General features: G+C 36.0%; 1 protein-coding gene across 2 annotated transcripts in view; it reads left to right on the plus strand.

Moving 5' to 3' along the window:
• Nucleotides 1-14404, plus strand: part of CDK17 (cyclin dependent kinase 17) — a 91027-nt gene that overhangs the window by 38123 nt on the left and 38500 nt on the right. Inside the window, exons 3-4 of one of the 2 annotated variants that reach the window (XM_027732209.2) lie at nt 3919-3957; nt 11557-11721. In XM_027732209.2, the coding sequence (XP_027588010.1) occupies nt 3919-3957; nt 11557-11721 (204 nt within the window). The remainder of the gene's footprint in view (nt 1-3918; nt 3958-11556; nt 11722-14404) is intronic. The other variant, XM_027732210.2, reaches the window with a different exon arrangement.

Below are 14404 nucleotides of genomic sequence, written 5' to 3' on the forward strand. Positions count from 1 at the left end.
ACTAGCTGCTGTAAAGTCCACATTAATGATGATACAGCTTTTGAATGCAATCTGCAGTAATAATGACTGGAAGGGGTTTTGTTGCTTGTTCTGTTTCCTGGGCTGAAGCATTTAAGTCATATTTCATCTTCAGTGCTGACTGGTGTTATTTTTTACTCTGCCGACATCTAAGATTTTTCTCAATTATCAAGTGGTCTGAATTTTATTTTTCCCCCACTTCACAGCAATAAATAATTCTGAATTTTCTCACTGAAAACTGACAGGGCCAGGAAATTTGAGCAGAGGTAGAGGCAATGGAATTTGCCTTGCGGACATTTAAAACCCCATTCTAGATAAGTTGCATACCAAGGTTTTGGAAGTTGTATTTACCTTTGGCAAAACAAAGTTAGTTATGTTTTTCGTTTTTGCCCTTAATCCCTGGTATATTCGTGCTTTTGTCCTGTTTTTATCATGGACCTTGCCCAGTATTTTGGGAAACAAGGTTTATTACAACTTTTTATGTGTTGATACAACAGGTCTGCTCTGAAGCAACAATTACAGTATTTTTACGCTGATATCTACTAAGTCCTTTCTGAGACACTGGGTTGTCTCACATGATTTTATTTGTATTCACCTTAGTTACTGATGCATATTTTCTTCAGACCTGTATATACTTCTGCAAGATTGATTTCATTATGTAAATAAGTGCTAAGAAAACTATTTTCACACTAAGAAATAAGCATGAAAAATTGTTACCAGCATCAGTGAATGTAGTGGACTGGGTTGCTGAATTGATTCATTTGAAAACTGAATTCAGGAAGAATAAAAGCATTTTACTTTAAACTGGACCATGTCCTGGCTGTCAGCTCAGGAGACAGAGAACACAATAACTTGTTTACAGAAATGTGAGCTTATGCCATCTTAAACCATGTGTGAATCCATTTGCGGCTTGTAATATTTATCTGAGAATTATCCCAAACAGCAATACTTAGATGTCTTCTCCATGCTTGTTGCCAAACTGTGACAAGCAACTTCTCAGCAGATACTTAAAGTGATAAAAATACAAGTCAAGAAAATATTTCTAATTGCAAATTTTTTATTTAGCTTTTAGTGCTCCTTTTATTTTGCTTTCCATGTTATTTAATTGACCAAAAGGAACTTCATATGCTAATATTATGATACATTATATGCTATGCTTATACATGCAGAATGTTGTTGATGCCTTAGTAGAGCCTTTTGGATGCATTCAAGGTGTTGTTGGTCTCTTGAAAGAAGAAGAAATATAAACTGTACTTTTGCTGTGTGTAATCTTTACTCATCATTTTCTGTCACTAAAAAAAGTTTTACTGACACTTGCTACCTTTTTTGGATTCTTACAGAATGCATTTATTAGTATCTGTCCTATCTTTGATCTTGCAGAGATGAACAGGATACTACATTATGGATTTTTATTTTCCTTTGTTTTTCCTTTTCAACCCTACTTTTCTTAGGAAGTAGGGTTGGAAAATGCTTGCTAGTCTTGCTTTTGTAAAGGAAGCTCTAACTTTCCCACAGATAAAGATATCTTGGAAAGAGTAGGGTTTGGGCAATGAAAAGTGCTGGAAAAACAGTCAAGTAATGAGTTCTCTCTTTGGTGAAAGACAAGTTCAGTAGAGAACATAGTCTGGAAAAAAAATCCTTCAGTGGGCATTTAAAAAAATTGCTTAAAAAAGATTGCTTAAATGAGGATGGTTTGCCTTGGCATCTTATAAAATCAGAGTGGTAAGAAGCCTGTACTAACTCTAAATATCCTGCTGGGACACATGAGAGGATGTAGTCTCTTGAAGAATATTTTATAAAGTGATAGCTGCATTAAGATCTTGAAAGTGCATCCTTTACTGCGATGGTGCTGGTCTCAGAAGGCAGGAGTAACCGTCTGCTTAGTTCTGCTTTTAGGAACAAACAGCTCCTTTACCTTGTGGAACAGAGAAACCCAAATGTGCCCAGTTTACAGGCTTTGAATCTACTCTTAAAGAAACTTTAAAAGCACAGTTTAAAAACTTTAAAAGGCATGCCAATATCTTGATCTACAGAGAATCAAAGCCAGGGATACAAATAGCCTTCAGAAAGTGGTTCTTCATATATGCTTTATTTTCAAGCATTAGTACATCATCAACTTAAGAAGTGAGAGTTGAAGGGCATTGCAACTGTGCATTTTATGCCAGAAGTCAAGGCTAGACCCTGAACACTGAAGACCTTTACAGCAGCATTTTGTTCCGGTGTTGTTGTCCAATTTTGTTTTATTTTTTTTCTTTCTGGCAAATTGCTCATCTTGTCTCCTGTCATTCCATGCTGATGGCTGCGTTCACTGAAGGTTATAATTTTATACATGCTAGCTTTTTTCCTTCCTAGGAAACAGCTGTGTTAATGGACTGTAGAGATTGTAAGGACTAAGTCCGTAGAAAATCACATCTGTGCTGACCTAGAATCCACACTCATGTCCATCTGATTTTCACGTACATATCCCGTAAAATCTTTAAAATAAAGTTCCAGTTCAGTGCTGCCATTCCAGGTGTAGATCACTTGTACATAGTACCAGGGACCTTTCCTCATGATCACCCTTTTGCAATAACCCATGTTGTTCAGTCCCCTGTCAAATGTTTCTTCTCCCATACAATTGCCTGTGATTTCAAATAACTGTTGCTCCCATCCAGAGGCCCACCTTGTCATTAGCTCCAGCTTTGAGCGGGTTGTTTCAAGACTGAAAGAACAGTACTCCTAATGCAGAACAAATTGTCCCATTTGTAGTTCACAGACATAAAAACAGATACATAACTTTTCATTTCTTTGCAGTACATTGATAGCATTGAATCAGCTAACCTTTTGTATGCAATCTCATTTCATACACATACTCCTTCATCATGTGATGTCAGTACAATCTCAGTATGCATCACTCGTCCATGAGCAGCAAAATGGGATTAGCAGGGATCAACCCACATTGTTCAATGCAGTAGCACAGAGCTATTGCACTGAATGTAGAATAACCATTAGTTTTGGGGTTTTTTAACACCATCAAATTATTTAGTGACCAGAAACCTATATATAATTAAATCTTCCTTACAAATTATGTTCATCATAATTGGCTTCTGGGTGAGGAAGCATTGCCAAATCATATGCATAAACCATAAAAATAAAGTGACCAGTGAAATGCATAATAATACATCTGAAGCCTTATGAACTGTGGACTATATGAAGTATACTTCGGGCTAACCTTTTAGCTAAGTACAAAAGGTTTTCATGGTCTCTGATGTTTCAACGTATAAAATCAATTAGGTGGATTTGTTGTTTATTTTTCATTCTGCCATATTTTCATTCAGTATACTAACAATGTGCCGGCTTGCTTTTTTAATTCTAGGTTCTACCTTAATATATGTATTCAGATTAATATTAAAAATACTAAATGGTAATTTGTAGAAGTTGATGACTAAATTTGCTCCTGAAATTTTTCTTTGCCAATGACATACTAATATAATTTGGCTAGAAGTAATATCCAAATCATGCATATTTTAAGCCCAATTCAGTGTAAAATTTATGCAAATACTTTAAATACATATACTCTCTAATAAAAGCAGAAAATGTGACCGTATTGTCTAATGTTATGAATTGCATTATCACAAACTCCAAGCATGCTTTTAATAATAATTGCAAGACGTGTTCCAAAATATGTCCACAGCTCTTACATTTATATGTAAGCAACTTGGAAAGCATTCTATTTTGTCAAGTTTTGTTTTTATATATAGATAAATACACGCGCACATAATAAGCAAAACAAGTGAAGTTCTGATAGAAATGTGAATTTGTAGAATAATATTTATCCCCATTTAGTCTGTTTTAGCTCGGTGATGTGATCATAGGATCCATTCTCACGAACACTTGCATAATTTTTTTGTAATTTTACAGGTGTGAGTAATAATGGAAGGATCAGCTACGGTAAAGTGCGTAAGTGTTTTTTAGGTTTAAGGCATTAATGACTAGTTAATACTCTGATAAGAGGGGTGAATGTTTATAAAAATTGACACATTGCAATACTGTCTCGGAACATCCAAATGCCTTTGTAGCTGTAAGCATGTCGTCTCATTAACAGAGCTGAGAAACTCCCATTCCATCTGCTTTGTGTGATTCCTTAAGCGTGGAAGTAAAACAGTGTGTTGCAACATATTTTCAAGACAATGTTCTTGAATTGAAAATATAAGCATAGAAATGCTTACTGGTAATAAATCAGTACATCTTTTCTGTTGATGTTGGAGGAAAGTATCAGTATAAAAATGTGGGGGGTGGGAGGGAAAAAATCCCCAGAATTGCTAGAGCTCATTCGAGAGCTACAGATTACTGCAAGTCACTGGCAGTTGTCACAGCTAAACACTGCACCTTGGACTGTCCCTTGCACCGTACTGACACTGGTTTTATTGTAGTCTGTATGTACCCTTCTGTGCTATGGTATACATCCATTTTTATTATTACTGTTCAGTGTGGTTTCTCCATCCCACGTACACTGCACAACATAGTGTTCTTCCCTTTCTGTTTTGTTTCTTCCCACAAAACGTAGAGGCTCTGTTCATGTGTGGAAGTGCTTATGAAGTGAAATGAACATGAAAATTCAGTGCCTGAAAGCATGCTGCAGAAATTCATAGTCTTAGAGGGCTATGTGTAGGTCTTGTCCACTCATAATTGTTCTCCTTCACAAGTAGAATACAGATTTGGCAGGAGAACATGATGCTTAGATGCAGAAGTGGACTCTCTAAATACACCAAATTTCTGTTAGCATAGGCTCACTGATGTATATGTAGAGATTTGTTCTCAAATGGTGCTCAGATGGAGTGAGTTTCTAAGTACAGAAAAGTAAAACACACATAACTAGCCAACACAATTTATTTCTGAAAGTAGGGCAAAAAGGAGCCGGGTCCTCTGTTTCCTGGTTTGGTTGGCAGCGTGGTTTCACAGATGTTTGCATTGGGAGTTACAGGGTAGCTGTGTGTGTGGATGCAGGGATGGAGGCCAGGAATGCTTGTATCTTGGCAATGATGCTGATTTACATTGATTTAAATTGTAGCTAAAACAGTTTTCTGAAGGATTTGGTGTAGTGTGATGCCTTCTGCAGTTACGATTTTAAACTGATGGTTTGCTATGCTTATATGATTTGAGGTACAGAACTGCCATGCCTGTGTTCCAGTGCAGATCTGATGAGCAAAAATACTGCCTGAGAATTATTTTCTAAACACTGTGAGATACGTAAATCTCAGAGGCAGGTTTTTGGCTTTGAATATATTTCACTTGATTGTAATCTTTGTCCTGGTATCCAGACCAGAGGCAAAAGCTCACTGCATGTGAAGTCAACTTTGAAAGGCTTTTTTTAGTGTTTTTTTTTTAGATGGCTTGATCTCATTCCTTGCGTTGTGTATTATCTCTTGGTTTTGTAGTTTAAACAGAAGCCTTGGAAAAATGTCTGCCCTTTTTGTCCCAAATTAAAAAATAAAGTTTACAGGACATTACAGTGCCATTTTAGTAATTGATGTACTTCATTTCTCATCGAAGGTTGAAGACCATGTTTCTCTGGGTTTCTGTCAGCATATTTCTTCAAATGTGCTGCCAAATATTTTTTGCCAAGTGTCGTCCAAGTGAAGAATATTTGCTCTGGACATGACTGCTGCACTCAGATGGATAACTTTGAGCAATGGGAGGAATCCCTTGAGGTTTTGCTAAGTTTTTAATATTTTAACAGTCAATAGTTCAGAGGTTTCATCCTATTATTTAATGAATAAATACTATTTTAAGTGATATTGAGTGGTTGCTCTGGTTTTAGAGTGACTTAATGTTTTCCTGGGTATCACATGTTGGAGCCCAAGGAAACAATCCCATAAAATAATGTATAAATACACAGTATTTTGTAGTGTTCATCATCCAGCTCCTTGAGAGTACATATATAGAAAATGTATTGCTGCTTCGAGTTATTTAAATATATCTTATATGGGAGCTGTCACCTGCAGTCAAATAATTTTACTGAGTGGATCTGACTGCCTTATAGCAGTATAATTAAGTATTGTACAGCGCAGCATGCCAGCTCTAAAATGTCAGAAATTCACCTGCTTACATTCTACACTTTCTGAAGAAATAACGAGCTTCTTGACAACAGCTTCTTCAACAGTTTGTTCAAAATATTTTGTATTTCCAGTAAAAAAAAAAAAAATTTTTAATTGCTGAGACACATGTAAAAATTGAGTAATTATTAACAGAGCATACATTCAGATCAGTTAAGTGAATGTGTAATAGATGATGCCAAAATATGATTAAGCTATATGACAGTGGCATTTGAGAGGCCTATATAAATAATCTTAAATGGCTGTCATAATGCATCACAAGCTTCATGAATGCAAGGCTGTTTAGAGAATGAATATTTAGTTTCACAAATGTAGAATTTTGACACTTTTTCATTCTCTATCAAAATGGAAAATTAAAAAAAAACAGCCTTGGAAGTTTTCTGGAGCAAGGGTGAGGTCAAGGTGGGTGGAAAAGAAACTATGTAGAATCCTGACCTATAAAAACCGGTAGTGGATTCTCGGGACATTTACTGAGATTTTGTTATAGTTGAGCCAGTCCAGAGTCAAGTTGCAGCTAAGAGTGGTGAGTGAGATTCTGCCCTCACCTTTCTACCAGCACCCACTCTGTGTACCCCATGGTGATCTAGTTCTAAAACCTAAATCAAAATTACACTTCTTTTCTGTGGGAGGAGGACCTTGAGCTACATTTTAGGTAGCAGCAGTGAATTGTGGCAGGCTTGCTGTCACCCAGAGTTCATCCTTACTTAGAATACGGAACATGCCTGGGTTCAGTCCCCATTCTGTACCCAAATCAGCAATCAAATTCTATGTCTCCAGTATCACTTGATTAGAAAAAACTCCACTTGTGTACTTCATTTGTATGAAGTTAAAATACATATTTATGTATTTGTATGGTTTCCATGTCCAGAATGGATAACGGTTATGGAATAAAATATTTTTTTGCAGACTTAATCAGCTCTGTCAGAGATGTTTGATTTAAGGGATAATGTCGTGCTGTATGACAGGTGATTTTGGTTCTTTATTAAAGCTAGCTGAAGCAAATATCATTCCAAAATTTAGGCAGTGAAATCTGAAAACCAGCTTGGTCTTTTTGTCACATAATAGAGATACTCATGGGACATAAAAAAAAGAAAGAGGTAGTTGAGTATGTGGTATTATATATTCATAAAATGTGTTTTAAAATGCATTTACATTCCTAATGAAAACACTTTCTTTCTTTAATCCACCAGCTGACTGATGTGTGACAGTATGTCAGTTGCTGAGGCCTTGCCAAGAAATGCCAGGCAATTCTGCAGGCTCTCTGGAGCTTAGATTAAGTAAATCCAGTTAAGTAAATCCAGCACAGGAAAGAAAGTGGTAGTGTAGGTCTTTGTTCTTATAGATGGACAAGGAAAAGAAACATCATGGATTCATTGAAAAATTGCTTAACTCAGGAGTAATTTCAGGTCAGCTTTATGGTTAATTTAAATTGCAGTTAAAGGAAAAATTTCTATGAAATACTTGGTTTTAGCTAATTCCTCAGACAGGCTACTTAGTTATATACACCAATGTTTTACTTGATTCTGGCAGTTCTCATAATTATGAAGTAATAAAAGACAGTTCCACTTATGTTAAAACATGAATTTATGCAATTTCATAACTGAAAGATTTCAGTGTCTCATTTGAGTTATTTTCTGGGGTTTTATGTTTATTAGCATTAGTGTTGGCATTATTTCAAACTTAGCAAAGCAGTGGTACCTTACTGGGTACTGTAAAGTATATGTATGTATTCTAAAACAAATCAGTAACATGGTCTAGCAACTCTTACAAGGTTAATAAGCCAGGCTTGGTTGTATTTTATACAGTGTTGTCTTTGGGTAGTGCTGTTGTATTTATTTTGGGTCATGCTAATAGTAACGGAAGTTTGAGTGATAGAAAGTGAGAAATACAAGACAGTTATCCAAATGAAATAAATGGTCAGCTCAGCATTCACCAGACTTGAAAATCGAGTAATACAACACTGCATAATCACCATGCATTGCCCAGTCTTCAACCTTGCTGAAGGTGTACACTTAAACAAGATAACATGAACATGGCATTAAAAAAGGGGTGTGTATGTTTTTATAGATATAAAATTAATGTTTATATAGATATAAAATATTTTTTATTGTAAAAAGTGTTCAGAGACTTTGAAAATAAATACATATGGTCATCCTGTACATCAGTATAACACATAATTTATGATACATAATTTATATTCTCATTGAGAATGTTAACTTTTTCCGCACTTAAAGACTAGATTTGTGTGATAGCTTAGTAGGCTGCATAAGAAATGTAAGAGTTGAAATGGCATTTCTTGAAAGATGAGTCAAAGATCTCATGATTTTTTAGCCAAAATAGGAAGAGAATATAATAACAACCAACGAAATACAGTTTAAAAAGAACCACTGAGAAGTCTCTGCTTCAACTTCTTTCCATATCAGTTTGGAATTACAAATTATAGAGTAGGGTAAGGAAAGAGAGCTAGAGATAAATAATTAACAAGACCCTTGCTGGAATGGTTGTGGCAGCAAGAGCCAACACGAGTGAACTGCCCAGGTGCTGCAGGAGTCTTATGCTGTAAGGACAACTGGAGTTCTACCTGTCTGTTCTCCAGTCTCTGAGGATGACATTTGAGGGCAAGTCTAAGATTAGAGCTCAAAATATAACATCATTTCCCCAGAGAACTGTACTGGTTTCTAGTTCAGAGCCTTCGTGAACTAGGCAAGTCTCTGTGTGGTTAGTAACCCTGAGCAGATTTCTTGTTCGGTCTCCCCTTGAGCCTTGTAAGTTCTGATAGTTGTAGCCTCCTCTGGTGAGGAAACATCACAGACTGTGTGGTGTGAAGAATCATTTTGTGTGCCATTTGCAACTTGCCGCAGCTGGCTCTTTCACTACCCTCCCTCTTGTGCTGAAGGAGGTGGTGGATGCAGCTGATTCCTAAGTGCCCTCTTCAGTCCTCTACAAAGTCTGTGGGTTGTATCATATTTCTACTGGTTTAATCTATATGAGAGAGGAAGACCAGACTGTGTATGATACACTTGCACAGTGAATTTTCTGTTGTTTTTTTTACTCCCCTTTTAATTTCCATCATTCATTTTGACTGTGGCTGAATATTAAAGCAACAGCAGCATGAAAATACCTACTGTGCTGCTGGAGACACCTCCATCATGTCAGCTAAGCCTTTGAGTGGTTACTTAGTACAGTGACACTAAGGTAAGGAATGTTTGTGAGTTTTATATAGGGAACCATTTTTTTAAAGGCAAATCAAACCTATAATCACAGAAAAAATTATAGGAAGCAGTTTATAGATGTATATAGTATATGCATTTAACTTTTACAGTGTCACGTGGAATAAGTAATAGATTCTATTAAAAAAAATTATGAGGAATTTGCTGCCTGCTGCCCTAGGATAAACATGCTGTTGAAGGAACACAAGAAGGAAGCTTATACCATGCTTAAGTCAAAAGGGATGATGCAAAATATTAGAAACGTAAATAAGCATTTGGGACAGAAATGTGCAGAGTTTTGAAGACCCTGATTATACTTCATGAGGATATATATGGATGTGTGGTGAATTTTTCATCATGTTCACCTACTTTGAAGCTGTATTTATGAAGGATGGTAACTGAAGGATGCAGGCAGGTTTATAAGTGCTGACATGTCCTTTCACATTTGGTTTTCTGCCTGCAGCATGGTTTTTTTCCGGGTTTTTGTTGTTGTTTTTTTTTTTTCCTGCAGCAGCTGAGTTAGTCTTTTCTTGGTGTTTCTTTTTGGGTTTTTTGTGTTTGGGGTTTTTTTTTCTCTCACTGTGTTATACATGTTTATTTGCAAAAATCCATTGCACAATTATTTCTTAAAGTCACTGCCCTGTCCTTGGATAGTTCTGTGTACTTCTATCTCTTTGCTTCAGACTAGTCATAGTAACATATGCACAAGGTTTTTGTATATGTGGGGAGAGAGTGGGTTCCCATCAGGATCCTGCTTTTATTAGAATAATAGGTATTTCTTGCTGTTATTTTCCTTCACCATTGAAATTCTGCTTTCCATACAAAATTTTCTCCTAGCTATATTGTTCTTCTTACCTTATTTTGGAAGGGAAAGCAAGATTTTGGGGTCCCTGCATGTGGGAATATAAGTTGGGGTGATGAAATGGCGTCCCAGACTACTCCCTGTCCCAGTAGGCACGAGTGGAGTTCTGAGAAGATCCTGTCTGTGCTACACTCTGGGAGCAGTGGCTCCAGTGACACTTTGGCGGGTGCTGCTCTGTTCAGTAGCACTACTCGTGCTGAGGTTGCTCAATGCGTGGCTGCTGCGTTTTCTGTCTTCTGAATAGTACCAAACAACACAAATCTGTAATGTTAATAAGAATCAAATGATGGAAAAATAAAATCAATTGAATCACAAGTGGTTTTTGAGCATATCTTCTGGTCTTTACCCTAGTACAGGGACAGTGCTTGCATGTAGCTGCCAAATGACTCTGATCTCTTTTTCTGAAGTGAGAGTATTTCTCCTTTATTTTCTTGTATGAATGACTTCATTGGCGGTTCTGATAAATCCAATTTTGTGACAGTCGATGCAAGCTGACATCTGTTCTGCTTCTTCTTGGGGTAAAAAAATCCTCTTGCGTTTTTACAGTTAGTCTGCTTCTAGTACCATGTTGATCCTTCGAGTGCTAGTCCGTGTGTGCACAGTCAGGTTACTGAGAGAACATGAACGCTCTATTTCTGTGCACACTTGTAAATAAGATTTTAAAATTCATAACATTTTATCTTTTTAGAAAGTGTTTATCAGTAATAATAACTTTTACAAAAATCTCAAAATCCTGGTTTTAAGTCTTGAGTACTATGAACTGTCTGAAGTACAGTCCAGTAGAAAGGCAAAATAACAAATCGAACACTTAATTTTTCTGATATCCTGTAAGTTAATAACTTTAATTATGACATGACAGCTCTAGTAGGTATAGACAGGTATGTTTACTTCTAAGGACGCCCAATAGCAAGATCTTGCTACTAGTGACGCGAGAATTTTGAGAGGCAGAATGTTTGCAAAGGCTTGCAGTTGAATTTGCTCATCATATTTGATCTAACAGCTGTTCTGTTTAAATTATAGTAAAGATTCAACACTGTGCAGTAAGACAGTAGAAAATAATTACAGTGTTCTCATTTTCTTGAAGTTCTAAGACTGTATATTCAGCACATTTACTCATCCAGCATCAGAGTGACAGAATTTAATAAAATTAAATTTGCATAATACTTAATGCCATGTTTTGTACTGATTTGTTAATAGAGAAATGGCAGTAGTATGATGGTCTACTGTTAGCATGAAAGATAATCTTACCAGACTGGTGATTTCCTGTTTAGTAACTGGTTTTTTTCTTTTTCTTTTTTTTTTTCCTTCTGGCATGTTCCTGACACTCCTACTTGCTTGTGGCAATGAATATTTTGATCCTTGTGAATTGTAGAGCCTATTGTGAAGAATGGCAGGCCTCCAACATCTCACAGCATGCACTCGTTTCTCCACCAATACACAGGATCTTTCAAGAAGCCCCCTTTACGGAGACCACATAGCGTCATAGGGGGCAGCCTCGGCTCCTTCATGGCAATGCCCAGAAATGGGAGCAGATTAGGTAATTTCCTACATTGTTTGTTTAAATGAAGTTTTCTGTGAAAAGTACTGTTTGTATTGATTCTTAGGAAGAGAGATGATTATTCTAATGCTTTAATAAATCTCTGGGTATGCAGTAATTTTTTCTGGAATTGTTTGAGAATTTTGTTTTTGAGGCACTGTCTCGTAAGATTTTCAGGAAGAAAGCAATCAGAAGAACACACAGAAATCACTCATGAATTTTTGACAAGTTGCAATGTTACAAAAGTTACAAAATATTCTTTCTAAATACTTTGCAAGGAACCCGTATGTCCATCTCAATTAAGCATTGACAAGAAGTACAATAAATGTAATATGTTAAAAATAGAGAATAATCGTCCGATATGTGGAATTGTAAAAGAACTGGTGTATTACTTCGCATTATTATAAGGAAAAAATGGGTTTTTTTCAGTGATAAATTAAGACCACTCAACTATAATTATCTTTTTGTTGTGCTCCCGAGGTATATTTGTGCCTCTGTAAAGCAAAAAAGTTGTGAAATATTTTCTCTTCTACAAGTAATTTGTCATGTTGCTGCCTCCAGTCACCATTAATGTTTTACCCTGCTTTTATGTTATTTTAAATTATGCTTAATTAATTGATTCTAGAAAATGAGAGCAAGTCACAGCTTAATTAGAATTTTATGATTTTTTCAATCTTCTGCCCTCCTTTAGAAGTGTGTGATAAACTGATCTTCAAGATTAAGCCATGAATCTTCAAGATAGTAGTCAAACCACTTATATCCTACTCTGCTGTAATATCATTCATCATTTTCAAAAACATGCCTTTTTACTGCTTGTGCTACCGTTCAGACTGAATCTGTCTTCTTCAACCTGTCCTCTTGAATTGACTATAGCAGCTGTCATCACACAAGAAAATGGGTATTAGTGTGCACAGTTTGACTGCTATATCAATTCCTGATTTCACTCAAGTACTGTACACAGTATTTTATTTTTTTTTCGTTTTTTCCAAGCCAGTCTTTAGTTAACTTGCCAAGAATCTAACAGGAAGACAAAGTTTAAAAAAAGTATTGTGTACTTAAATTTGTCAAACTAGATAAATATAAACTGTGTGCAGGAACAGCAGAGATGTTGTTGAGTACAGAGATGCTTGTACTCTTGTACTTGTGCGTTGACTTTACCATCATTCTCTTAAGATCTTGAAATGTAAATTTACCAGTGACTTATTCCTCTCCAGAATTTCACTTCCTCTTCACGAACTTCAAATGAGCTTTGCAAAAGGAAAATTCATACACAGAATCACAGAATATTCTGAGTTGGAAGGGATCCGCAAGGGTCATCAAGACAAACTCTGGAGTGAATGTCCCATAACAGTTTTTGTTTTCATTTCATGATCCTTCAGTTTTCTCCAAAGCTTTCTTTTTCATCTGAAAAAATATACTAATATATAAGTATTGTGAAAGAATGACATTAGTTATATTTTTCTCAGATGATCACATTTTATAGGTGAACTATTGTTTAAATAGCATGCATGATTTGAATATGTTAGTCTGTACAAAGTGTTATAATAGCATGTTTTAAATAGCTACAGATAGCTGTACAGTTTGTAATTTTGTCGAAGTAGTATGGAATAGATGCACAGAATGTATCATAGAATCACAGAATGGTTTGGGTTGGAAGATCACCTAGTCCCAACCTCCCTGGGGGTTGCCATGAGCAGGGACAACTTTCACTGGACCAAGTTCTTTATGTGTACATTAAACACCTCTTTTTGCTTTGGGATATGATGATGCCATTTTTTTACTCCTTATTTGATGAAAATGTAAGCCACTTATACATGTTATACAGTGGTAGAAAACACAAGTACAAGTATATGCAAGCATAATTACTCTTTCTGCTCCTTTTTCCCATTTTTCCTCCTTTTGTTCCTGCCGTGTTAGAATGGTTATTGCTCAGCAGGAAGCTGAGGTTTTGCCTGTTGGGATAATGACATCACAAATTAAACAAGTTAAATGTACTACGCTACATGAAACTTTTATTTTCTTTGCTTTCTTCATCTGTCCTCTTTTCTTTACAGTTTTTCCTTTATTTCATAGGTAGAAAAATGCGGTCAGAGAGATATCCTAGAAATATCACAAAGTGATGGCAATTAAAGGACGATTATTTGGTTAAAAAAACCAGATGAAACTGAAACCTGCCACAAGTGCATCTTCATGGCTGCTTGTTTTTGAATAAGATTTTCAACGTAATTCATTGAAAAGCCAAGGAGTGTTTTGGAGTTTTGTTAGCTTTTTGAGCATTGTGCTTGAGTTCCTGCAGTTGTGGTAACGTGTAAAATCCAAAAATACTTTAAAAAGAATTTCTACATAGAAACTCTCTGTTAGCTTTAGGTTTCATAAAATGCTGTGTAAAATAAAAATTTTTTAACTGTACCTCTGTTTAAAATTTGTTTAGTAGTTATTTAATTTAGTATTCAGTTATCAGGATGTTTTTAAATAATATAGATGATTCCCAGGCCAAACTGTGAAACCACCGAATGAGGGTCTAGCTGAGGGATTTTTTTTAGTTCACTTGGATCTATACAGCTTCTACAGTCACGTGCCTCTGGAAACATTTAACTTCTACAGTCCATGATGAAGCCAGAGCTAATTAACTCTTTTTGGCCCTGACCTGGCTGAATGCAGAGCAAACCTGATTGTCCTTGTT

The sequence above is a fragment of the Pipra filicauda genome, unplaced genomic scaffold, assembly GCF_003945595.2.
Source record: "Pipra filicauda isolate LSUMZ 115617 unplaced genomic scaffold, ASM394559v2 scaffold132_size2486313_pilon, whole genome shotgun sequence".
In the NCBI taxonomy this organism is placed as follows: Eukaryota; Metazoa; Chordata; class Aves; order Passeriformes; family Pipridae; genus Pipra; species Pipra filicauda.